The 25507-nt window shown below is 41.2% G+C and overlaps 1 protein-coding gene across 4 annotated transcripts in view; it reads left to right on the top strand.

Moving 5' to 3' along the window:
* The window catches only part of LOC125467354 (protogenin-like), a 125629-nt gene that overhangs the window by 39713 nt on the left and 60409 nt on the right, over positions 1-25507 (top strand). For 3 of the 4 annotated variants that reach the window (XM_048563073.2, XM_048563071.2, XM_048563069.2), the window contains exons 3-8: positions 12102-12246; positions 15111-15244; positions 17876-18016; positions 18598-18756; positions 22427-22589; positions 24481-24728. In XM_048563073.2, coding sequence (XP_048419030.1) covers positions 12102-12246; positions 15111-15244; positions 17876-18016; positions 18598-18756; positions 22427-22589; positions 24481-24728 — 990 coding nt within the window. The remainder of the gene's footprint in view (positions 1-12101; positions 12247-15110; positions 15245-17875; positions 18017-18597; positions 18757-22426; positions 22590-24480; positions 24729-25507) is intronic. The other variant, XM_048563070.2, reaches the window with a different exon arrangement.

Genomic DNA, 25507 nt, shown 5'->3' with positions numbered 1-25507 from the left:
ACTTGAGTTTAGAAGGATGACGGGATCTGATTGCGGCGTATAAGATTATTAAGGGATTGGACACTCTGGAGGCAAGAAGCATGTTTACGCTGATGGGTGAGTCCAGAACCAGAGGACAAAGTTTAAAAATAAGGGGTAGGCCATTTAGAACAGAGTTGAGGAAAAACTTCTTCATCCAGAGAGTGGCGGATATATGGAATGCTCTGCCCCAGAAGGCAGTGGAGGCCAACTCTCTGGATACTTTTAAGAAAGAGATAGAGCTCTTAAAGATAGAGGAATCAAGGATTATGGGGATAAGGCAGGAACAGGATACTGATTGTGGATGATCAGCCATGATCATAATGAATGGTGGTGCTGGCTCGAAGGGCCGAATGGCCTACTCCAGCACCTATTGTCTATTATCTTGAGAGGGAACCAATTCCAGTATCAGGTGGTAAATTAAGCTGCCAGTTGTTAATTGGGCTAAGGAAGTAGCTGATGCGCCTCGTCGAGGTCATAGAAGTGCAACTTGAGAGAGCTGTTGTTTCACTGCTGGAGATGGGAAGGGTATACCTTGGTGCAAAAGCTGAATAACTCTTTCTGAATAGTGCCAGACATGTCCTAATGCCTTTTGTATGTTGAAGATGGAAGGAACAGAGCAGAGGGCAGTTGGCAATAGAGAAAAGAAGTGAAGATGATCTTTTCAGTTGTGTCCTGGTGTAATGAGCAGTTTTGGCAGAAAGGAAATAGCCTAAATGCGAGAGGGATTTGCATTAGGGACAGAGATATTGAAATGGTAGGAGAGGGAGTGATAAACAGATGTTCAACCGGACAAACATTGCGGCAAATAGAGGACCAGTAGTTCAAGAATTAGAAGTTTGAAATTGTGACCATAATTAATGCAGGGCAGGATCTTGTGCGTTTCTCAGGAATGAAAAGGAAGGTGTTAGGGAACTACTGCAATGAATCCAATGCCTGACAGTGGGTTGAAACTGACGAATTCTAGGAAGCTTCAAGATGTGCAGTCGTGTTCTCTGGCAATTGTTGGGAAGTCTACTTGCATGTATTGTATTTTATTCTAATTTGAAGTACTTCACTGAACCCAGAGGCTTCTCATTTGGAGGGTGCTATGCAGAGGTTTCATCTCAAACAGTAAGTTACTAGAGATCTGAACTCTTACATGCTTCATCAGCTGCATTGTGCCCACCACCTTAGCCTAATCTACAATCTCTCTGCTAGTGGATAGTATAGGGAATGCTATGATGATGCATTCTGTGGGGATTTGAGGGAGTGATGGAGTTCAACTTGGGCATAGATTTTTGTCTTTATCTCTTCTTATTGCTGGTCTGGAAGCCTGAAGAAGATAGAAATAGTTCACCTAAGTTTCATACATCAGTCGTGCACGTGTATTGGTCAGCACAAAATTGGAGGAATCTTCACTGGACTCTGTGGAGTTTCTGGCTTCTTCTTCATGGATTCTTGCCTAAGGTCCTTCCCTGCCAGATCAGCAGCCCATTTTTCAGCTGAGCAAGGAATTTGACATCAGGGGTACCTCGGTTGAGTCTTTCCCACTTTCATTGATAGGTTTGTTGTGGGCAGCAGAAGGATTTGGTGTCAGTCCATAGGATTCATAACCAAGTAAATGAGCTTGCATGCCTATGATGTGTGCTGCTGTGCCCTCCCTAGTAAACATATACTGTCCTGCAGCTGGTAACACCTTGCAGAGTAAGAACTACCCCTCTTAATCCACTTTACTCATTTCATTCTGAGGTCTACAACCCTCTTTTCCATCTGGAATTCTTCTGCACTTATGCTTGCTAGTTTTCAGTGTTAAACCCAACTCTAATTTCTCTTAAAATGTGTAGACCACCTATCCTGGTACAGCATTTGGTCCTTCTGTGGGCTTCATCCCCCTGGACATATGCTGCCCATTACCATCCATGCTGCCTTGGACAAATGGGAGGGCCTTTTGCTGCCGTCCCTGGAAAACAGTATCCCTGCCTTTCCTGGACGGCCTGCAGGAGAATCTCCAGAGAAGCATCTGTAAAACAGTGTGCCATTCTATCTGTGGTTTTGTGGGGAGGGGGATTGATGAAATAAGGGAATGCAAAGAGGATGGCAAGTGAATAGAGGGCATACAATGCTGCAGAGCCCAACACAAACCTGGCAGAGGTCCAGTGAGACTCCTGGTTTGGTGCCTTTTAAATATGGTGTTCAATCTTCCATCCTCCAAGGAAACAGCTAAGCGTCGACCTTCCACCCACCCCTGCTGGAAGATGTGCTACATGATTGCAATCTAATTAGCTGACTGCCGCGTAATTGTGTGAGGAGCTGTCCTGCCGGTACTGCTCACCTTTTGTTCCATTGTTGAGCCTCTACACAAAAGCCGAAGACGTTGCTGAGTACCATTTTTCCTGGGCAGATCCAGAAGGAAATGAGACTTGGCACAATGAAAGAGGATATGGACACAGAAGAAGTGAGAGGGAATTTTGGTGAAGAAAGAAATACTCAGGATGGGGCTTAAGGTGCCGGGAAAGAAGGGGTGCAAATCAAGGTGCTCAAAGAAAATTCTGCTAAAAGAGTAAGGAAAAGAGATTTGGGTGTGAGTCAGTTTGCTTCAAAACAGGTGCCTAAATACAATGCAGGGGGTACAGGTGCTGATTGATGTACTCACCAAGGCCTAATAATTGATGCTATTTAGCAAACAAAATAGTAAGGAGGTGATACTAATAACATCACCGAGATGAGGGAGACGATTGGGGGCAGTTAAGTCAGCAGTGGATGCTATGTCAGTCTGATCAGAGAATGCCACGTGAGGCACTGAAGGTAAGGCTATGAGCTTACCCAAAGTGATATTATCTAGTTATAAGTCTAAATGGTAGCCATAACCAAATAGTTTTTATTTCTTTGTAATTTAAAATAAAAACAATAATTCAGGCCACGTATATTGGATTGTGCTTAATATTGATTTGCGTTGTTTCTCATACTATTGTCTGGAGATGATATGTTCAGTCCCTTTGGCCTTTTCACTGCAGTGTAGTTGTTAAATCACTGAGCAAAATTTCAAGATGGACAGGGAAAGGAATAGATTGGACCTAATTCCAGAGGTGTAGAAATGCATCACCTTAATTGGCCATTCATTGGCTTCACAGCAATCTTTAACATTGAGAGGTGCTGAAGATGAATCTGAATAAATCTTGCATCCCATAAAGAGAATTTTGGTTATAGTACATTGTGTTTTGCGCAGATTTAGTGAGCTTTCCTTTGTTTTCTAATCATTGCAGAGCTTATTGAGCAGTCTGGGGCGTCATTTCTTTCTAAATGTTGTTGAAAATTTGTTTTTGATTAGTAGAAATGTTTACTTTGCATTTGATGCACACTTCAGTGTAGTCATGAGAAGAATGTCATCTATGCTTGATAAGCAAGGATCAGTATTTGTGCTGTTTCAGAGGTAGTAGGAGCTACAGATGCTGGAGAATCTGAGATAACAAGGTGTAGGGCTGTATGAACACAGCAGGCCAATACTTCTCTGATGCTGCTTGGCCTGCTGTGTTCATCCAGCTGTACACCTTGTTATCTCCGTATTGTGCTGTTGTTCCTTTGCAGGCCTCGTTCATGTTATCAGTTGCGTTGTATATGCAGGAAGTCTGTATGTCTTTAGTTCTGTATGATGGGAAAGCTTTATTTGATTTTTCACATTCCAATTTGGGTGCATTAAAATAACCTTTTGTCCTAATCTGCATACTATTGATGAGCAGCCTTGATTCTGTTTTCATAGCTTGTGTTCACCAAAATTTTTGTCTTTTTAGTTTGCTGATAAATATAGATAATACTCTTCACCTAATGAAGCAGTAGCACTCCAAAAGCTTTTGATTTCAAATAAACCAATCAGACCTTAGCCCGGTGTCGTGCGACTTCTGAACATGTACATAACTCAGCACACTTGTCAATACTTCATAACGTTGCCATAAGACTTCTCCCATGGATAAGAACTCCCATATTTGTGTAATATTAAGAATAAAGAGAATCCCTCTTCTGGACTTTGTTTTTCTGTAGACTGTATTAGCCTCTTAATGTAATGGCTTAATGAGCTGTTGTGTTGGTGAGGGATGAGCACTTGCTTTAATACAGAAATAGAAGGGAATGTTCCAATGTGGGAGATTTTTGGGTTAACTGTTCTTGCAAAAATTATGATTGATAGCATCAAGTAAAATATTAACCAAAAGGATTAAAAATTTCAAATCCATTTGACCACAGACTCCATTGAAGAAATACTCTACAGCATTTGTATTTTAGGGCAGATTCCTTTGTACACATGTTGATCAAGGCTTCATGTTGCCACATTGCTTCTCTCCAAAGTTTCCTTATTGGATAGTGAGAAACAATGTGTTGTAGTACGAAAACTATTTTTAAGATGTTTGTGAGCAGTTTTTGACCTTGTATGGATATGGATTGTGAGGATGGATGTGCTGGCTTTGGAAGAAGTCCAGAGGAGGTTTGTAAGAATGATTTTTGGGATAAAGGACTTGTCAAATGAGGAGTGTTTGAGGACTCTGTATCTCATATTGAATTTTAGAAGGTTGAGGGAAGAATCTCATTGAAACTTACAGAATACTGAGAAGCCTGGATAGAGTAGACAGATGTTATCTCCACCAGTAGGAGGGACTAAGACCAGAGGGCATAGCCTCAGAGTGAAGGGATCACCTTTTAGAACTGAAATGAGGAATTTCTTTAGCCAGCGGATGGTAAATCTGTGCAACTGATTGCCACAGAAGGCCAAACCATTGAATGTATTTAAGACGGGCAGGTTTAAGAGGAGAATGGGGTTGAGAAATATCTGCCATGATTGAATGGCAGAGCAGAAGGGTTGAATGCCTTAAATCAGGACCTTTTTATCTTTTGGTTGGACAGCATTCTGATTTTATAATCAGTTCAGTGATCTGAGAAAGTTCTCTGAAGGAAATGTGAGAAAACGTGAACAAAACGTTGATCACCATGTTGACTGCTGTTGAGTTTATCTAGCAACCAAGGCGAAAAATGATTGCATTATTGGAAAATCATAATTTATGGGTCTTTCCTGTGAATGGTGAATTAGGTCCATATGCTTTGAAACAGCATACAGTGAATATTAATCATACTGAAAGATGGCAGAAAGTGACTGTTTGATTCTATGAAATGTTACTTTGCACCTGTGATGTCCCGTCTCAGTGTGTTTCTTCTTTATTTTTGTTTATTAATGGGATTGGGGCATCACAGGGAAAGTCCTTGAGAAAGTGGGTGGTGAGCTGCCCTTTAAACATTGCAGTCCGTGTGCTTAATGGTAAACCTACAGTGCTGTTAGGGAGGGATTTCCAGGATCATGACAAAGGAGCAGTGATATATTTCTGAATCTGGATATTATGGCTTGGTGAGGAGCTTGCAGGAGGTGGGTGGTGTTCCCATGTACCTGCACTCCTTGTCCTTGGAGGTGGTAGAGGTTATGGGTTTGGAATGTCCTGTTTAAAAAACCTTGGTGAATTTCTATAGCACATCTTTTAGGTGGTGCTTACTGCTGCTACTGAGCATCGATAATGGAGGGAGTGGATGCTTTTGGATGTGGTGCCTACCAAGTGGACTGCTTTGCCAAGCTCGTTGGAGTTTGCATCCCATCCTACCCTCACCCTGTCATCCCGGCAAGTAGGGAGTAAAGTGCCACACTCCTGACTTGCACCTTTGTAGATAGTGGCCAGGCGTTGGGTGGTCAGAAGGTGAGTTACTTGCTGCAAGATTCATAATATCTGACCTGCTTTTGTCACCATAGTATTTATATAGGTAATCCAGCTCAGTTACTGGTCCATGGTGACTTCCTCCACGATGGTAGTGGGGGATTCAGTAATGGTAATACTGTTGAATGTCCTGGCATGGTGATTAGATTCTCAGTGTAGATGGTCATTGCCTGGAATTTGTGGCACGTATGTTACTTATCACTTTTAAGCCCAAACCTGGCTATTGTCCAGGTCTTTGCTGCATTTGGGCATGTACGGCTTTAGATTCTGAAGTCACAAAAATGATACTGAACATGGATGCCCACTTCATCCTTATGATGGATGGAAAGTCATTGATGCAGCCAAAGTTGTTTGGGTCTAGGACGCTTCCCTGAGAAATTTCTACAGAGGTGTCCTGGAGTTGAGATGACTGACCGACCAATAATCACCACCATCTTGCTTTGTGCCAGATAGGACTGCAACCAGCAGACAGTTTGTCATCTATTTTGCCGAAATTCCTTGATGTCACACTGAGTCAAATGCAGCCTGAAATGTCAAAATCAACCATTGTCCCCTTGCTCTGAAATTCGGCTCTGCCCATGTTTTAAACTGAGGCTATAACCAAATCAAGAAGTGAGTGATCTTGGCAGAGCACAAACTGGATGTCATTGAGCAGCTTATTGGTAAACAAGTGCAGCACGATGGTAGTTATTTTGAAACTGAATAAGTACACACTTAAAAGCCCAGCTGAAATGTTACTTAGATAGTAGGAGCTGCCGATGCTGGACAATCTGAGATAACAAGGTGTAGAGCTGGATGAACACAGCAGGCCTAGCAGCATCAGTGGAGTAGAAAAGCTGACGTTTTGGGTCTGGACCCTTCTTCAGAAATGGGGGAGGGGGAAGGGGCTTCTGAAATAAATAGGGAGAGATGGGGAGGCGGATACAAGATGGATAGAGGAGAAGATAGGTGGAGAGGAGACAGACAGGTCAAAGAAGCGGGGTTGGACTCAGTAAAAGTGAGTGGAGGTGGGGAGTTAGGGAGCGGATAGGTCAGTCCAGGAAGGACGGACAGGTCAAGGCGGCAGGATGAAGCTAGTAGGTAGGAGATGGGAGTGGGGCTTGAGGTGGGAGGAGGGGATAGGTGGGAGGAAGGACAGGTTAGGAAGGTGGGGATGAGCTGGGCTGGTTTTGGGATGCAGTAGGAGGAAGGGAGATTTTGAAGCTTGTGAAATCTGCATTGATACCATTGGGCCGCAGGGTTCCCAAGTGGAATATGAGTTGCTGTTCCTGCAACCTTTGTGTGGCATCATTGTGGCACTGCAGGAGGCCCAGGATGGACATGTCATCTAAGGAATGGGAGAAGGAGTTGAAATGGTTCGCGACTGGGAGGTGCAGTTGTTGAGTGCAAAGTGAGCGTAGGTGTTCTGCAAAGCGGTCCCCAAGCCTCCACTTGGTTTCCCCGACGTAGAGGAGGTCACAACGTGAACAGCGGATACAGTATACCGCATGAGCAGATGTGCAGGTGAACATCATGATGTGGAAAGTCGTCTTGGAGGCTGGGATGGGGGTGAGGATGGAGGTTTAGGTGCAGGTGAAGCACTTGCTGCATTTGCAGGGAAAAGTGCTGGGTGTGGTGGGGCTGGAGGGGAGTGTGGAGCGGACAAGGGAGTCTCAGAGAGGTCTCTCTGGAAAACAGATAAGGGTGGGGAGGGAAAATGTCTTTTGTGGTGGGGTCGGATTGCACATGGCGGACGTGTTGGAGGATGGCGCGTTGGATCTGGAGATTGGTGGGGTGGTACGTGAGGACACCTGGAAACTGATATCCATTTCAAGCTGACCGACTCCCACAGCTACCTCAAATACACCTCCTCCCACCCACCTTCCTGCAAAAATGCCATCCCCTATTCCCAATTCCTTCACCTCTGCGGCATCTGCTCCCAGAATGAGGTATTCCACTCCCAAACATCTCAGGTGTACTTGTACTTGTTTTTCAAGGACCGCGACCCCCCCCAGTGGTCGAGAATGCCCTTGACAGTGTCTCCTGCATTTCCCACAACTCATCCCTCACACCCTCTCCCCGCAATAACAGCCAAAACACATACCACCCCACCAATCTCTGGATCCAACTCATCATCTTCCGACACTTCCGCTGTTCCCGCTGTGGCCTCCTCTACGTTGGGGAAACCAAGCGGAGGCATGGGGACTGCTTTGCGGAACACCCACACTCACTTCGCACTCAGCAACTGCACCTCCCTGTCGCGAACCATTTCAGCTTCCCCTCCCATTCCTCAGATGACATGTCCATCCTGGGCCTCCTGCAGTGCCACAACAATGCCACTCAAAGGTTGCAGGAGCAGCACCTCATATTCCACTTGGGAACCCTGCAGCCTAATGGTATCAAAGTGGACTTCACAAGCTTCAAAATCTCCCTTCGCCCTCCTGCATCCCAAAACCTGCCTCGATTGTCTCCGCCTCCTAACCTGTCCTTCCTACCACCTCAAGCCCCACCCCCATCTCCTACCTACCAACCTCATCCCGCCCCCTTGACCAGTCCGCCCTCCCTGGACTGACCCATCTCCTCTCTAACTCCCCACCTCCACTCACCCTTACTGGCTCCATTCCCGCCTCTTTGACCTCTGTCTCCTCTCCACCTATCTGCTCCTTTTATCCATCTTCCATCCGCCTCTACTTTGCCTCTCTCTCTCCCTGTTTATTTCAGAGCCCCCTTCCCCTCCCCCATTTCTGCTCCTGTGATGCTGCTCAGTCTGCTGTGTTCATCCAGCTCTTCACCTTGTCATCTCAGTTAAACTATTTTGACAAGTTTTTGTCTGATCAGTAGCAGATTTTTGAATTGCATGCTTTCAAGTCTTAGATCTTGTGCACAGCCTTACTATTTGAATTGTCACCCTTGAAAGTCGCTGTTAGCTGTTTCAAATTAACTCACCTGCCATCACCTGTGTCAGAGATAATGGGGGCTTAGTGTTTGACACTATAATTGAGTAAGGAGGGTGCTATCAGAATCCAACCTCAATGTATGCATGTTGGTTACATACGGTTTACAAGTAGTTAAGACTGTTACGTAAAATATGACCTGTATGATTTCTGAAGAGGATGCAATGGCCTAGTGGTATTATCGCTGGACTGTTATACCAGACACCCAGATAATGTTCTGGGGATCCGGGTTTGAATCCCACCATGGCAGGTGGTGGAATTTGAATTCAGTAAATAATATCTGGAATTGAGCGTCTAATGATGACCATGAATCCATTGTTGATTGTCAGAAAAACCCATCTGGTTCGCTGATGTTGTTTAGGAAGGAAATTGCCATCCTTATTTGGTCTGGCCTACATGTGGCTCCAGAGTCTCAGCAACATGATTGACTCTGAACTGCCCTCTGGGCCATTAGGGATGGGCAACAGATGCTGCCTAGCCTGTAACGCCCTAACTCCATGAGTGAACAAAAAAAAATTCTGAATAAAATTTCTCTCACATCTTTGATAATAGCTTGCACTTTTGTGTGTACAGTATGGGGAACACTATTGTTTGCTTTCCCTGCACATTTTCTTGGATTGTACTGTTCTGTTAAATTGTTATGGGGGTAAGAAGGCACTGTGGTAAATTTATAAATTATGGGTATATTTTATAGACTTTTTTGGGCAAATTTGTTATTTTCTTCCCATAGTCAGTAAATCTTCAGCTTCATCTGGTAATATGCACATTGAGTGATTGTGGACACACAGGGAAGTATTTCATTTCTTATTGAAATCCTTGTATTGATTTTGATGCTGTACTTCTCATCCCAACGTCTGCTCTTCTGGACCATGAGTAAACCCTGTAATGTGTAGTGTGGTGGGAGCAAGCGTCTTCTATGCAGAAGGGGTGTAAAAAGCCGTTACATATGGGTAACCTTAACTGATTGGATTAGCATTGGCTAGTTTTTTTTGGCTTTTGTCTCATAGGAAGCTAATTGTGTTGTAGTAAGAGAATCTGACAAGGCACTTTTCTTAGGTAAGCAAGAAAGCATCAGTGGCATTGTGCTCAGACAGAACCTGATAACATTTTACATTTCCTGTAAAATCAGGTCTGTTTTAAGTGCTTAAAATGTGATACCAATTTGGTTCTCAGCTTCAGTTTGTGGCTAAAAATGGAAATGAATGTGATTTAACCTCATGTAAAATAAATTGAACCTTGATTTGCTTAAATTACCCTTAATACGTTAGTAACGTGTTCCTGACATGAGAGAGATTTATGTTTCAGTTACTGGGAATAACTTGTTATCCCTGCCTTGATTTAAATTTGTCATTTTGATTATCAGTTTCTTGGATTTGCGAAGAAACAGCTTGTGCATATTTTATCAATTGGTACTTCTGGGAGTTTCAAGGCATGAAGTTTTTTTTTGCTAGTTCCTTCCCTGTCTCTTTATCTCTATATTTGGGTTGCAGTTTCACAGCCAGCATCTTGCCCGATGTCTCTGTTTTTCACATGTAAGCTTTCACAGTGAATGTTAGTAAGCTGTTGTACCACTGAGGCATCACACAAGTTCTCTCTTTATCGTTTGGACACGTATTTCCAGCAGTGGTACTGCATGGTGCTGAGGAATAAAAACCTTAGTTCCTTTCTTTGACCAACCCAGGAGAGCTGGGGCCAATTGTGATAACCTGGATTATCATTTTATCAACCAAACTCCCATCTTTTGGTCAATGGGGTGTGGCAACCTGCTGAATAGACTGAGCCATTGGGGAAGCTAACTCTGAGACTGCTGAAACTTTGTTTTTGGTCACATCAAATTTCATGCAGTGCAGATGGCCTCCTGGTAATTGAGTGTGAGGTGGGTTAGGCATTTTCATTTCCAGTGGTAAACAGTGTGCATTGTTCAGTAAGAAGCATGATTGATCTCTAGACATTTATTAGACCCCACCCCTTCCCCATGGGCTGGTTGATCATTAATTGATTGCAATCTGTATTTTTACCCACTGATTGGGTTTTGAGTTTCTGACATCTTTAAAGATTTCTTTTGATCTACAAACATGCCTTTGTTTAAGACATGCAAACTTAGATTTAATCCATTTTTTTTACATCCAAGAGGTACGGATTTCCAGAGGTGTGAAATATTTATGAACAGTAATGTTTTTCTGATTGTTAGTGACACTTGTGTAGGTTGTGTGGTGAGGCTCGGAATGATCACTTATCCTGAGGGAAGTTTTGACAGCTACAAATGTGCAATCGCGAAAGAGTTTGGCGTTCCTTTCAGATCCTGGAGTGTGAGAAATGACCCTCCTCACCAGGTTCCTTTCAATTACTGTTGACACAAACACCTGTGAGATGGGGACAGCTTACATTGAAAAAGTCAACTTCACGTCCGTAGGGCTCATTCTGTTAATCAAATGAGCACGATTGTGCAGAATTCAGAAAACATTAGTTAAAATTTTTTAGTTGCATTTTTCTTGCATTTAATTAGTTTAAAAATGACTTTCCTGAACTGTATCTATAGGAGTAATGTTCTACAAAGTAACCACGTTTATTTATACATAAGCATGGTTATGCCAGTGCTTTCATTGATCTTCCTGGCTTGAAAGTAGATTCAGGGCCTGTGTTTGCAAGTTAATTAAAGAATTTCACAGGTTGCAAATGTAGCCCAATTTTGATACACTGTGTGTATATAAATACATACTTTGAGAAATAATAACCAATTTATGCTATGTATTTATAAAAGGAGCAAAGGCAACTGGTACAAATAGAAAGTGGTTTGGAATTTCCACTTACTTAACAAACATGAATTCAAGTGGAAATGCTAGAATATTTCCACTTAATGTTTAATATTTCATGTAATGTTTTAATGGGCCATCCCAGATCCTTTGGCAATATATAAATTTGACTAGATATTTTGCGAAAGATTGCCCCTAAAATGTCCCCTGAACTATTGAAAGTGTATCCAATAGATCCACGTTACCTTTCTGCTCTTTCCTATTGAAAACAATTCACTAATTTGTGATGACCACTGTGTATAAACAGGTTTATAGATGGTTGGATTTCCTAACCATCTATATACGTGGCTTAAAAGTTGCAGCGAAAAATGGCAGTTTGTTCTACTTAGAGAAATTTAAGTTGTGGAATTTGCCTCTGTATAATGAAAGAAAAGTTGATGAAGGCTGTTGGTTTGGTCAGTTCTGGAAGTTAATGTTTTGTCATCATTTCATTCTGATTAATACTGACTCCAAGATGTTGATACTATTCAGTACTCATTTTGTAAAATTGTAGGACATGGTTGAAGTTTATATTGAATTTTTAGTAGTTCATCATTTTGGAGTTCTCCCCCATGAAGAAGCAAGCAACTTTACAAATGTCTAACCATTAACAATCTCCTTTGAATTCACAGGTATGTCTCCATTTGAAGTTCAGCCAGCCCATACAGTGGTCAATGAAGGTGAAGTAGCCAGGTTTATCTGCAAAATACATGCAAATCCTCCACCAATCATAACCTGGGAATTCAACCGTACATCACTGCCGCTTGCTACTGACAGGTAATATAGCTATGAAAAGTATATAACTTTACAAAATCATATGCAAAGAGTGATTGGAACATAATGCTGTCACCAAATATGTTGTATTTCAATTTTTTTTGCACAAAATGTGAAAATGCTTTGGCTTTGAATTTATGTTTGTGATAATAGAAAAACTGTCAGTGTTTGCTGACGTTGCTATGCAAAACCGACAAGGTGAATGTTTACGTGTTGCTGTCCATGATGCTGTGCACCTTTACTGGGTGCAGTGTTTCAGTCTTGCAGCTGCAGAATCTGTGAATTGAAATGAATTTCAATTTTCAAAGTATTATTCTTGTCATTAAAAAATCATTGAAAATTTTGAGCCTTGTTGAATGAGGTATTTTGTATTTTTAACTGGAAAGATTTACAAGGATGTTACCACGAATGGAGGGTTTGATTGATAAGGAGAGGCTGGATTAGCTGGGACTTTTTTCCCTGGAGTATAGGAGTTTGAGGGGTGACCTTTTTATAGGGGTTTATAAAATCATCAGGGGCACAGACAAGGTGAATAGCCAATTTCTTTTCCCCAGAGTGGGAGAGTCCAAAACTAGAGGGTATAGGTTTATGGTGAGAGGGGATAGATTTAAAGGTGACCTGAGGAGCAACTTTTTCACACAGAGCATGGTGCCTTTATGAAATGAACTGCCAGAGGAAGTGGTAGAGGCCAGTTCAGTTGCAACATTTAAAAGACATTTGGATAGGTACATGAATAGGAAAGCTATGGAGGAATATGGGCTAAGCTCACGCATATGGAACAATTTCAATTTGGGAAACTGGATTAGCATGGACAAGATAGGCTGAAGGCTCTCTTTCTTGCTGTATGAAGCCATAACAATTTGCTAAGTTGTAATTGTCAAAACTCCAGGATATTTCCAATGTCTTGGATAATGAAATGTAAGGAAGCATCATCAGATGCATCATCTCTTTGCACTATCTTTGCAGGAGGTTGCAAATCAGAGCTAATACTAGAGGGATTCAGATGAACATAGAAATGGGAGAACTAAATAGCACTACAGGAGAAAATTGTCACTAGCAGGTGGGTTCAGCCTAAGAGGGAAAGTAATAAAGTCTAAAATAAGTTTATGGTGCACGTAAATGAGTATGCAAAACGTAACAAATAAGAAATAGTGTTTTAGGCCCTGTCTGGGCTCCATCCATCTGAACAAGTCCCACATCCTGACAACTGACCCCAAAGCAAGAATCCAAAGTAATGTTCCAACAAGGAAGAAGCCTTTGGTAGACCTGATTCTTGGGAATGGTCTAACTATGTGGATCAGGTGCCAGTAGGGGAATGTTTTGGGTAACATTGTATTGTTAAATTTCTATTTTTCTTATAGAAAAAGACAAGGAACACTCTAGACCATGAATAATTAAGTGACAAAGTAAATTTCAGTTGGGGGTGATAATGGATCTGGTGCAGATAATTTGGAATAAATTGAAGATTAGAAGGCAAACAGTAGCTGAACAATGGGCTGTCTTTAAAGAAGAGTGACTGTTATGGTACAGTGGTAGTGTCCCTACTACTGGGCTAGGAGGTCTGGGTTCAAGTCCCACTGTTCCCAGAGATAAGTAATAATATCTCTGAACAGTTTGATTAGGAAAAAGAGATATCAAATGCAGTCAAGATACTTTTCTCCTTCATGGGAATGTACAAGGCAACCAAATCCAGAGCTCCCCCAAAAAGAGCGATTTAGGATCAATTAGAAAGTGGGAAATAGAGCAGATGTTGGGTGGATAATGCAATTGAGGACCAAGCTGAATGTACAAATTTCGGAGGAATTGAAAAGGCAATTATTAGAAGCAAAAGGTGAAAGAGGACACTGGCAGCTAGTATTAAAATAATTCCCAATTCTATAGGCATAAAAATTGTACAGAGGGGTAAAAGAAGTGAGGCTGATTTAGAGACTAAATATGAGACTTGGGCACAAAGACAGGGACATGGGTGAGGCGCCACTTGAATACTTTAGACTTTTTATTAAACTAAGGCGCCTCGGGTCATGGTGGAGAAGAAGACATTTGAAAGGTTTAAAATTTATGATGAGTCATTGGATAAACTGTAATTAAAAGTTGACAAGGCATTGGGAGCAGATGAGGTGTATCCAAGGATTACAGAAGGGAGTGAGTGGAAATTATGGAGGGACTGACCATAATTTTTCAAATTTCCTTTTAAACTTGGAGTGGTACCAGAGGAGTGGGAAATTGCAAATGTTAAATCTTATTCAAAAGAATTGTCTAACGATGGGCCCAGCAACTACAGTCTCGTCAGTTTAACTTTGAGGAAGTTTTTGAAATGATAATTTGGGGTAGTTAATAGTCATGTGAGCAAATGCAGTTTAATTGACGGCAGCTGACTGTCTTGTTGAACACAAGTTGTGTTCAATTTGTTTGGGTTTTTTTTTAATTAAATGTTGAGGATACTACTATTGTGTGTTGCACATTGACTCCAAAAGCATTTGGTAAAGTGCCAGACAAGAGTTGTGAGAAAAGTTACAGTTCATGTAATAAAAAGAACATAAACCGCATGGTTATAAAATTCACTGTGTGTTAGGAAACAGAAGTAGTTAGTAAAAGTCTCCCAGAATGGAAAAAGGTATGTAATGTAGTTCCCCAGACATTGCCCTGGTGCTGTTCTTGATGTAAGTTAATGGCCTAGAACTTGACTAACATCACAGTTTCAACTCATATGGATGATGTGAAACTTGCAAGTATTGCAAACCATCAGAAGATGGGGTAGAACTTCAAAAGGGCAATCTGTTGTCAGTATTGCCCACAATATTTTTTGCTAGAAATGCACACAGTTCAAATGCTTAATAAGAGTGTTTAAAAGTGCTGTCATTTTTCAGAATAACTGCTCTGCCAACTGGGGTTCTTCAAATTTATGGTGTTGAAGCACGGCATGCTGGACAATACCGCTGTGTCGCAACCAATGTTGCGAATAGGCGAAGAAGCATGGAAGCCATTTTAACTGTTATTCCAGGTACACAATGAGCTGTTTCTCCTACTGAACAATGTCCAGTAAATGATTTACTCAGGCTTAAGGTTCAACTTCATTGCTTAGGATGTGCGTAACCATCACATTTGATCTGAAGTGTGTGCATACATATGGCACGGAAATGATGTAAGACATGAGAATGCATGTTTCACTTAAAGTGAGAATGTGAAAAATGCAGGGTAATTGAACTAAGCAGACAAATTTTTTATTCCCTCTTGCTTTCAATGTGCATATGTTATTGTTCCTTTTATAGGTAATGGTTCTAAAGTGGTTTAAAGTTTAAGCATCTAACTATCTAGAATGGTAGTGGCCATTCCTGTGTCAGAAGGCTTGGATTCAAATCCTTCTCGTTCCAGAGGTGTTTCATAAAATACCTGAACAGGTTCTTTGTTTTTAAAAAAAAAACTCCAGAAAGATAGTGTCCTCCTGTCTGGGCCAGAAGTCCAGGTTCATGTCCAGATTGCTGCAGAGCTGTATTATAAACATGACAGAACAAGTTGGATTAAAAGTTGAGTGGTTTGGTGAAATCACTCTGCCCTGTCTGCAAATCAGCAGTGGTTGATAACCAGAAGATGTCCATACTGGTAGCAGTGATATCTAAAAATTTGATCATATTCAGTCGTTTTATCAAGATACTTAGTTATGACTTTGAATTATTTGAAATGAATTATTGTAGGAATATAAAATGTGGGAGCAAGAGAAAGTAATTTGGCTCTTCAAAATGATTATACCTAATTCTAGTTATCTTGTCAGCATTTATCAGGGAACTTTGTTTTCTAATTTTCTTTGATCTGCAAGGCGGTTCTATTTAAAACAAAATATCTCAATTAGTACGCATAATTGCAACAACTGGTATGTTTAAGTGAAATTTTCCTTTAATCCAAAATGAATATGTGCATCCAGTCATGATATGTTTAAAACCTAGCTGAACCACTTGTTAATTACTTTTTATTTTGTTAACGTTATTCCTCTAGACTAAACAACACTTTAATTTCAGTGATAATGGGAACTGCAGATGCTGGAGAATCCAAGATAATAGTGTGAAGCTGGATGAACACAGCAGGCCAAGCAGCATCTCAGGAGCACAAAAGCTGACATTTTGGGCCTAGACCCTTCATCACAGAGGGGGATGGGGTGAGGGTTCTGGAATAAATAGGGAGAGAGGGGGAGGCGGACCGAAGATGGAGAGAAAAGAAGATAGGTGGAGAGGAGAGTATAGGTGGGGAGGGGATAGGTCAGTCCAGGGAAGATGGACAGGTCAGGGAGGTGGGATGAGGTTAGTAGGTAGGAGATGGAGGTGCGGCTTGGGGTGGGAGGAAGGGATGGGTGAGAGGAAGAACAGGTTAGGGAGGCAGAGACAGGCTGGACTGGTTTTGGGATGCAGTGGGTGGAGGGGAAGAGCTGGGCTGGTTGTGTGATGCAGTGGGGGGAGGGGACAAACTGGGCTGGTTTTGGGATGCGGTGGGGGAAGGAGAGATTTTGAAGCTGGTGAAGTCCACATTGATACCATTGGGCCGCAGGGTTCCCAAGCGGAATATGAGTTGCTGTTCCTGCAACCTTCGGGTGGCATCATTGTGGCTCTGCAGGAGGCCCATGATGGACATGTCATCTAAAGAATGGGAGGGGGAGTGGAAATGGTTTGCGACTGGGAGGTGCAGTTGTTTATTGCGAACCGAGCAGAGGTGTTCTGCAAAGCGGTCCCCAAGCCTCCGCTTGGTTTCCCCAATGTAGAGGAAGCCACGCCGGGTACAATTGATGCAGTATACCACATTGGCAGATGTGCAGGTGAACCTCTGCTTAATATGGAAAGTCATCTTGGGGCCTGGGATGGGGTGAGGGAGGAGGTGTGGGGGCAAGTGTAGCATTTCCTGCGGTTGCAGGAGAAGGTGCCGGGTGTGGTGGGGTTGGAGGGCAGTGTGGAGCAAACAAGGGAGTCTCTCCAGAAAGCAGACAAGGGTGGGGATGGAAAAATGTCTTGGGTTGTGGGGTTGGATTGTAGATGGCGGAAATGTCGGAGGATGATCCTCTCACCCATCCCTTCCTCCCACCCCAAGCCGCACCTCCATCTCCTACCTACTAACCTCATCCCACCTCCTTGACCTGTCCGTCTTCCCTGGACTGACCTATCCCCTCCCCACCTATACTGTCCTCTCCACCTATCTTCTTTTCTCTCCATCTTCGGTCCGCCTCCCCCTCTCTCCCTATTTATTCCAGAACCCTCATCCCATCCCACTCTGATGAAGGGTTGATGAAGGCTTTTGTGCTCCTGAGAAGCTGCTTGGCCCGCTGTGTTCATCCAGCTTCACACTTTATTATCTTAACACTTCAGTTTCATTCTTGTTTGGTTTTGTTAGTTGTTAGACTTATTTTTTGTGTTCTACACTATTTACAGTGGAGGACCATTATAAACACAGATGTTGGGGTCCAAAACTAAAACTGGGTCACCATTAGACCATATAATTAAATAAAATTAATTATCCTATCCTAACTTGTAAAATGAAGATATATATCTGAACTGAGGATCTCTGCATCATTAAAGAGTTCATGCTATATTGAACCATATTGTAATAGCCTTCACTTATCAATTATTTCCACTGACAATTTGTTTTCCTTTAGTAGCTTGGAAGCCAAAAACATTGCAGAAGCCAGTGATTGTAGCAGGTCCCCAAAATCTCTCAGTACCTGTGCATCACACTGCCATGCTGGAATGTGTAGCCATTGGTTCACCAAAGCCTCTTGTTTCCTGGAGTCGGTTAGGTGAGCTGTACACTTCTTTTGGATCCTCTTACTATTCTTTGCAGTTTTGATACTTAGTTCAACATAGCAGACAATTTTAAATACTGCAACGTTCTTGTCTATCTAGGATTTGTTTCCTAGGATGGTGACGGCAAGCACGAGGGGGCATAGCTTTAAATTGAGGGGTGAAAGATATAGGACAGATGTTAGAGGTAGTTTCTTTACTCAGAGTAGTAAGGGAATGGAACGCTTTGCCTGTAATGGTAGTAGATTGGCCAACTTTAAGTACATTTAAGACATCATTGGACAACCATATGGACGTACATGGAATAATGTAGGTTAGATGGGCTTCAGATTGGTATGACAGTTCGGCACAACATCGAGGGCCGAAGGGCCTGTCCTGTACTGTAATGTTCTATGTTCTACCTATTAAGAAATATTATTCTCAGCATTATTAAATGATAAATGTTTCATTTTTCTTTAATGCCAAGCATTTTATGAAGAAATATGTTACAACATTTACCCCATTTAACAGCTTGAATTAATTTCTCCGATATTGACCTGGTTTTAGTGATTTGATATAAATATCTTTTTCCAAACAGATCACCAATCTATTGATGTCTTCAATACGCGAGTTCTGGGGAATGGGAATTTGATGATATCTGATGTGAAGGTGGAGCATGCTGGAATATATGTTTGTCGGGCCACCACACCGGGCACGCGCAATTACACTGTAGCCACAGCGATGCTTACTGTATTGGGTAAGCTAACCAGAATCAATGTGCAATCACAGTAGCGAGTACAGTTTGGCTCCTTGGAGCCATCAACTTCAGTAACAGAAGTTGTGGACAGGTGCATTGCCTGACCAAGTTCTTCCATCTGTGCTGCCCGTATGTGCAGTATCTTCGGATGCAAGTATCTTAATGAAATGTTATTTCAGTTTGTTGATGCTTTATGTAAGTAAAATCAAGTTATAAAGATATTGTATAGCATTCAACATGTCTTTCAGAAATAGCCCAAGTGCTTGGTACACAGTGAAATTTTTTTTGAAATGCTGCCATTATTACTAAATCCTTTCACTTATCATTTCTATACTTGCTGACCTAATTGGCTCTTAGAGAAGTGCATAATGATATAAAACACTTTAACTCCAGTTTTGAAATTATGCAATGGCCTTGACCCCCTCCCTGACTCTAATCTCCTACCCTCTGAAATATTTGTACTACTGTTTTTGTGGCCTTTTTGATTTCTCCATCCTGGCTTGCTTTCCATGCTTTCAGCTGCCAAGGCCCTAAACACTTTGGATTTCCTCATTAAATTTGTCTGCCTGTCTCCTTCCATTTCATCTTTGATATTACATTTTGGTCCTCTATTTCCTTGTGCCCTGGTATTAATTCTTACTGGCAGTCCTATAAATCTTGGAATTTTACTGTATAGGACTTACTATGTAAAGACATTGCAGTATTGGAGGTGGAAGATGGTGAACACAAGAATATCCAAGTATAGACAATCGTTAATTGAATATACTGATGTAGCTAGGTTCTTGTAAAAGGTTTAGTTTGTAATCGGAATAATGCTCTTCTTAAAAGAACAGAAGTGCATACGAATTCCATTTCACTCCCTGTTGCTCACCTTGTCTGTCTGACTTACAAGGTGTAACTAGACAAGCTTAAACAATTTTTGGCGTTATTTACCTAATGACTATTACGGATGCATGTTCACTTAATCGCTCAATTTCAGTGTCCTCCTTTTGAGGAAGGAGTGATGACCAAGAATGGTGTACTGTATCCTTTGAATGGCACCATGGAATTTTTTAAATCAAAAAGTGATTACCAACTAAACCTTTTACAAGAACCAAGGTATGTCAGTATATTCAATTAGCCATTTCCCATTGCTCACCTATCTCTTACAGAAACTCTAGTATGTTCGTTTACATTCTTTTGGCTGATTAACTTCTAAAACTTGCACTCTTCACATAAATTAGTGAGAACAAAATCTCAGTTATTTGTCAGTTAAGTTGGCAATACCTGAAGTTGTCAACCTGACTATATAATATAGGCATTACTACTAAAAAGAGAGCAAATGCAAGAACGCACAGCAGAGGAATCATTCTTCAAATTTTTTTAATTTCAGTAATATACTTTATTCATAAATCTCTTTGTACATCGTCACAAAAGTGGTTTGGTTCTCTGCAGTTGCATATCAAGTAAATAAATAAAACATTGGACTTTGACCCTATCTAAAAGACTACAGGCATCTCTTACACATACAAACTAATATATATATGAGGTACTAGGAATGCCTGATAACTGAATGGACTCCCATTTACCTTCAGCAGGAAGACCTCAGACAGCAGTCTTTCCTTACTGTGCCTTGGCAACAGCTGCCCCAAGCTTTAGTGCATTCCTCAGTACGTAGTCCTGGACTTTAGAATGTGCCAGTCTGCAACCCACTTGGGGTTAACTTCTTGTTCTAGAAGACCAACAAGTTTCAGGCAAATCAAAGAGTGTCTTTTATTGACTAACTGGTCATCCAGATGCAATTGATGTTTGTCATAGTGTGCGTCCTGGGGAACAGCTGTACAGCAGAGTCCTGTGTCACGTAGCTACTTGGGACAAACCTTGACACAAACCAGTTCCTCTAGACTTCCTTTGCAAAGGCACATTTTAGCATCCATTAGAAAACCTGAAGAATTATTCCTCTGTCATGTGTTCTCGCACTTGCTCTCTTTTTGGTCGTAATGCCTAGATTATATGGTCAGGTTGACAACTTCAGGTGTTGCCAAACTAACTGACAAATAACTGAGATTTTGTTCTCACTAATTTATGTGAAGAGTGAAAGTTTTAAAGTTAATCAGCCAAAAGAATGTAAATGAACATACTAGATTTTCTGTAAGAGATAGGTGAGCAATGGGAAAACAGCTAATTGAATATACTGACTTACTTTGGTTCTTGTGAAAGGTTTAGTTAGTAATCAAAGTAATTTTCTTTATAAAACAACAAAGAAAAAAGAACAGAAATACATATTTTAAACAGACTCCATATCTGATTTTTCTCTTGAATTGAACACAGGTCTGCATTTAGGGATAACAAAGTATGAAGCTGGATGAACACAGCAGGCCAAGCAGCATCTCAGGAGCACAAAAGCTGACATTTCAGGCCTAGACCCTTCATCACAGAGGGGGATGGGGAGAGGGTTCTGAAATAAATAGGGAGAGAGGGGGAGGCGGACCGAAGATGGATAGAGGAAAAAATTGGTGGAGAGAAGTGTATAGGTGGGGAGGTCAGGAGGGGATAGGTCAGGCTGGGGAGGACAGACAGGTCAAGGAGACGGGATGAGGTTAGGAGGTAGGAAATGGAGGTGCGGCTTGAGGTGGGAGGAGGGGATAGGTGAGAGCAAAAACAGGTTAGGGAGGCAGGGATGAGTTGGGCTGCATTTAGGGATTCCTTTTTATCCCCTGTTGCTCATCTTGTGTGTCTAATTTGCAAGATGTAAATGGACAAGCTTAAACAATTTTCAGCTTTATTTGACTAATGACTATTATTAATGTGAGGGGTTCTTAGTGCTGCAAGATGACATTTAGGAAAATAGCATCAGTGCTTCCAGATTTAGTAAAAGATCATCAGATACACCATAAGGTTAATCTATACGTAGGTCAGGGCTGACACATTTTTTAGACTAAAGAGCATCCCTGTTGCATTCGTGTAAGATTTTCATTCTTTGCACCAGTCGTCCTGTGGCCACTGGGTTATACAACTGACAATTGCCCACTTAAAACGAGTTCTCGTGGGCGACCATATTTGTTAAGAACTGTACTGAGTGCCAAAGTCTTTAATAATGATGCAGAGGCAGTCAGGAAAGTTTTATTCCATTCCTTAGGGCTGGCCTTGTTTATACTCCCAAGGCAAAGAATGTTGAAAAACTCTTGGTGCTTTGAATTTTTAATAAGATGACAGTCATTTGTTTTAATTAACATGCCTTTTTAGAGGGCCAGAGAAGTTAGTGTTTGTGTGTATAAACATTGTTCTGAAGCTATCACTGTGTCTTGCAGCAGCTCATCCATCATGATGCACAAAATCACTTGTAATGGCAGAGTTAATATCAGCATTGCCCCCTCTCACCGAAAGTAGACAACACAGCTGCTTCAAATGAATTGAAACTGTATATTGCCTTCAGTTTTTTTAAAATATAATTTTTCGTTCTCTATGACCTGAGAAGTTCTTTCACTATAGGACGTTGGACTTCCACTGAAGGTATGCTTGGCTTTGCCACTGAGGGTGCACTTCACAATGTGGATTCTTTTCTCTTTTTTTTTGTGGATTATTCTTGTTTAAGTTCAGCTTTTTTTATTAGGCAAGAAGTATGAACCTTTTTGAAGAGTGTGAAACGAGAATAAAACCTTACTAGGTCTTTTCCGATGTTCCAATCTAGCCCCACCTTCCTTTGTTGAGTGGCCTGAAAGCCTGACACGGCCACGTGCTGGTACAGCCAGGTTTATGTGTCAGGCAGAAGGTATTCCTACACCTAAAATTAGCTGGCTGAAGAATGGACAAAGGATTCACTCCAATGGACGCATCAAAGTCCAGTATAGCAGGTACACTTCTTAGTTCTGTTTTGAAAGTTTCCTATTTGTAGAAATGAGCATGAAGAAGTTGTAAATATTTTCTAAAGTATGTTTAATTTAGATTGTGACGTTAAGTGCAGGTTTTTGCCCAGTCTTATATAAATCTCTTATAGATATATGCTATAAATCAGGAACAAAAACAAAGCTGCTGCGAAAGCTCAGCAGGTCTGGCAGCATCTGTGAAGGAGAAAACAGAGTTAGTGTTCGTGTTCCGTGACCCTGCCTCAGCAGCACTTTCAGTTTGCCTTTGAAACAAATGGTCTTGTAGGCCATAGTGCCTTGTTCATTATACTTGAATTGCAAATTTTCAGCTTCCTTTTCACTGATTTCACTTTTTTTGCAGTTAGAGAGGCCAAAGATGTGCAGGTTAGGTGGATTAGTCGTGTGGAATTGACCCGTAGTGTGTCCGGGGATGTGCAAGACAGGTAGATTATCCATGGTAAATGTGGGGTTTTGGGAATAGGCTGGGAAGTTCTTTGGAGGGTTGGCGCAGATTAGATGGGCCAAATGTTCTCTTGCTGCATTGTAGGGATTCCAGATTTTATGTTAAAGGTGCATTTTCAAATTTATTTAGCCTAAATGCAAGTTGATTTGAATAACTTTTTAAAATAATTTCAAGGTGACTTGGTACAACTGTACAGGGTGTGATGTTTTAAATTTAAACTTGGAGATGCCTTGCTTAGCTAATATGCTGCATTGTGTATACAGACTCATGGATATTGGGAAGAGTGCAGGATTGATCACTCAAGTCTCCTGGGTGGGGCTGACCTCAGAGGTCTGGAATAGGGGATGCTGAATAGGCCAGGCTTCCTGCTTTTGTTTTTGGAAGTGCCGTTCTGATGGGTGAGGACTGGATCAACTACAAAAGTTGGGTTACGCTGCTGACTTGAATTACTTTCAAGTGGGGGATGGGAGGAGAGCAACCTTTTTTGAAGCATAGCTTTCACAGCCTGATTTAAATTTTTATTGTCCAGTGAATAACACATCACAAATTAATTCAAAACAAATGTAATCTCCTATGTACTTGAGTTTTATTTTTAAAAAAAGCTTTAAAAAGTTACATTTGAGTGCCTCAAACTCATTTGCTCTCAAATGATGGGAGGTAGACGATAATGGGGCTCCACTTTGTAGTTTCTGTATTGCAAGATCATTTACAGCCTTGAACTGCATTTGTAATGTTGGCATGTTACAAGCGTCTTCACTGTTTTGTTGGATGTGGAGCTTAAGTATCTATGGTAGTAGAAACTACTGAACAGTACTCTAAAGCAGCATGCCATTCATTCAGGTTTAAGCATTAATAATGGCCTCCATAAGGGCTATCCAAACTTGTCTGGCTAATGCGGTAGTTGCAACTGACAGTAATCCTAAAACTTTAGATGCAGACACTTTTCTGTACAGTATAACAATGGGACATCACTCTGTTACCTGTAGATTAATGACACAACAAGAAGTATGCAATTATCCCTTTGAACTTTTGTTTACGCTGCATTAAACCAGTGCAAACTAACAAAAAATTGTGACTGACTGCATGAATACCTGCATGAGATGACTTTAGTCTTGGAGGTTTCTGGGTCCCTCCTGCATTTGAGTTGATCTAGATTAACTTTTGGAATTACCTTTTTATTTTATGTAGAAAGATTTATGTTGTAAGCAGTTTTGAGGTACTTTCTCACAAATTAACATTGTTAGAACTTGCCGACAGAATTTTTCAGTTTATTAAATGTACAAAGTATTGTCCCCTTTATAAATTTTTGCATTTACCAATGAAAAGGTTATTCTATTAAAGAATTGCACGTATTTATTAATCAATAGTTTTGTGCTTAGATTGAAGTCATTAGTCAAATTTGTTTGTTTTTTGAAGCAAATTGGTGATAAACCAGATCATTCCAGAAGATGATGCAATTTACCAGTGTGTGGCTGAAAATCAACAAGGATCTGTTCTTTCAGTGGCTAGGCTGATTGTTATTATGTCTGAGGACAGGCCTAGTGCACCGAGAAATATCCAGGCTGAAACTGTGTCCAGTTCAGGGATTCTCCTGTCTTGGGAAAGACCCATGTACAATTCTGATAAAGTAATTGCGTACTCGGTCCATTACATGAAAGCTGAAGGTGAGTCCTGAATTTTACTTGTACAGTTCAAGCCTGTGCTGCTGAAATATGTTTTATCATCAGTCAGGTAGCTCGAATTGTTCATCTTAAAGACAGCTTTATGGAGACTGGGAGACTATCTTTAATGCAGTAAACCTACATGGTGCATCTTTGCTATAACCTTTAAAGGAGCAACTGTTTAAATGTAAATGAAGCAGCTTGTTTTAAAACTAATCTGCAAGTATCATCCTTTTTTTTTGTTGTTGCCTGGGTTTAGACATTCTCCATTCCCAACGTCTAACTGGAATGTGAGAAGTTGACCATCTGTTCTTAATATTCTGTTGTTGGGCAGAGGTCACAAAGACAGAATAGCCTCTCTAATGAAATGGGAAAAGCAGCCTTCTCTGTACAAACAATGTGATCTGTTGAGATGATTAAAATTGGGTAGACGTTTTACCTTCTCAAGGGAAAGGTGTTTATTATGAGTTCATAGAACGGAGAGTATAGAAATGCGTGAAGGTATAATTAAAGTGTGTGGTGAAGTGTGCACAGGCAGCACCACCAGTTTTCTGAAGGTATTAACGTTTTGGCTGTGCAGTGCAGATTGCAGTCGAATGGTTGCTTTGTATTCCATTATAGTTATTTCATTAAGCCCCAGCATGAGTTCTGTTGGAGTATTCAGCAGGGTAACAAGACTCTTTAATTTTCCATCAAGGATTTTGTTTTCTAGGTCAGAAATCAGGACTTTCGAAATACCTTATTAGCTGGTAATTACTACTTGTGTATGGGCCTCTTAGGTT

This window comes from Stegostoma tigrinum, chromosome 33 (genome assembly GCF_030684315.1).
Source record: "Stegostoma tigrinum isolate sSteTig4 chromosome 33, sSteTig4.hap1, whole genome shotgun sequence".
NCBI classification, from domain to species: domain Eukaryota; kingdom Metazoa; phylum Chordata; class Chondrichthyes; order Orectolobiformes; family Stegostomatidae; genus Stegostoma; species Stegostoma tigrinum.
This window is presented reverse-complemented; position numbering and strand designations above follow the sequence as displayed.